The 1,281-nt window shown below is 55.1% G+C and overlaps 1 protein-coding gene across 1 annotated transcript; it reads left to right on the top strand.

Annotated features, from left to right (window-relative positions):
* Window positions 1-8: 8 nt before the first annotated feature.
* Window positions 9-622, top strand: LOC117798005 (neuromedin-K receptor-like). The gene has a single exon (XM_034650428.1). The coding sequence runs from the start codon at window positions 27-29 to the stop codon at window positions 561-563; it is 537 nt and encodes a 178-aa protein (XP_034506319.1). The 5' UTR covers window positions 9-26; the 3' UTR covers window positions 564-622.
* Window positions 623-1,281: the final 659 nt, after the last annotated feature.

The following is a 1,281-nucleotide window of genomic DNA, read 5'->3' as shown; positions in this document are numbered from 1 at the left end:
ACGTCCCGGGCTGCACACGCGCCGCGATGGGCTCTCTGCCCGCAGCCGCGAACTGGACGGAGGGCGCGGACACCGGGAACCTGAGCGCGGCTCTCCGCACAGGGGCGGCGGCGGGAGCGGCTGAGGCTGAGTGGCTGCACCAGCTGGTCCAAGCCGGCAACCTGTTGGCCTCCTCCTCCGCGCCGGCACCGCCCGCGGCCTCCCTGGCGCCTACACAGGCCCCGGCCAACCTCACCAACCAGTTCCTGCAGCCATCCTGGCGCATCGCCCTCTGGTCCCTGGCGTATGGCGTGGTGGTGGCCTTGGCGATCTTTGGGAATCTCATCGTCATCTGGATCATCCTGGCCCACAAGCGCATGAGGACCGTCACCAACTACTTCCTCGTGAACCTGGCTTTCTCCGACGCCTCCATGGCTGCCTTCAACACCTTGGTCAACTTCATCTATGCGCTTCACAGCGAGTGGTACTTCGGCGCCAACTACTGTCGCTTCCAGAACTTCTTTCCTATCACGGCGGTGTTCGCCAGCATCTACTCTATGACGGCCATTGCGGTGGACAGGTGAGGAGAGAATAGGGAGGAGTGGGGAGAAGGGAGAGAGTAGAGCTGGGCAATGGGATGAGGTTACCACGGACATGGTGACAAATGGATTTGATAAAAGGAAAGCGCCTAGGAAAGAGTTCTTGGAGAAGGGGGTCACTAACGCATTGGTAGCTCTCCAACTGGCTGAACCAGTTTCTGCTTCTGTGGCCTCCCCACTGTCCCTAACCCCTGATCCCATTAAGGGCATCTAGAGGGACTGAGAAGACCAATGAGGGAGATGGGGAAAATCTGTCATTCCAAGTAGGACAAACTAAGCTAGAAACAATAGTAGCAAGCTTTCCCAAATGGCTTCAAGCAATTGCTGCAAAACTTATGTTCTCTGTAAAACATACTTTTTGTTCTTCCTCCTCTCTGTTAGTCACTATTCTGTCAGAGAAATGGACAATGAGTCACCTTCCACCTTTCCCCCTGTCTCTCTGCTGGGCCTCATCCCCACCCACCCTATTCCCTATCCTTGCTCCAATGCCAGTACTGGCTTGGCCTCCCAGTCATGGAAGTCATGGAACATCCATTAGAGGTAACAGTGTCCCTGCAAAGACTGCTTTATGCTGAAAGTTTCCACAGTGACTTGGGTTAGATTTCACTTTCAATAATCTGAGGAGGCTATGTGCTGGGTACACCTTGTTCCTGGAGGATCACATACAGCCAAATGTTTCAGACCATGGGGGGAAGTCCTAAAT

Source organism: Ailuropoda melanoleuca, unplaced genomic scaffold, assembly GCF_002007445.2.
Source record: "Ailuropoda melanoleuca isolate Jingjing unplaced genomic scaffold, ASM200744v2 unplaced-scaffold21695, whole genome shotgun sequence".
Lineage (NCBI taxonomy): Eukaryota > Metazoa > Chordata > Mammalia > Carnivora > Ursidae > Ailuropoda > Ailuropoda melanoleuca.
This window is presented reverse-complemented; position numbering and strand designations above follow the sequence as displayed.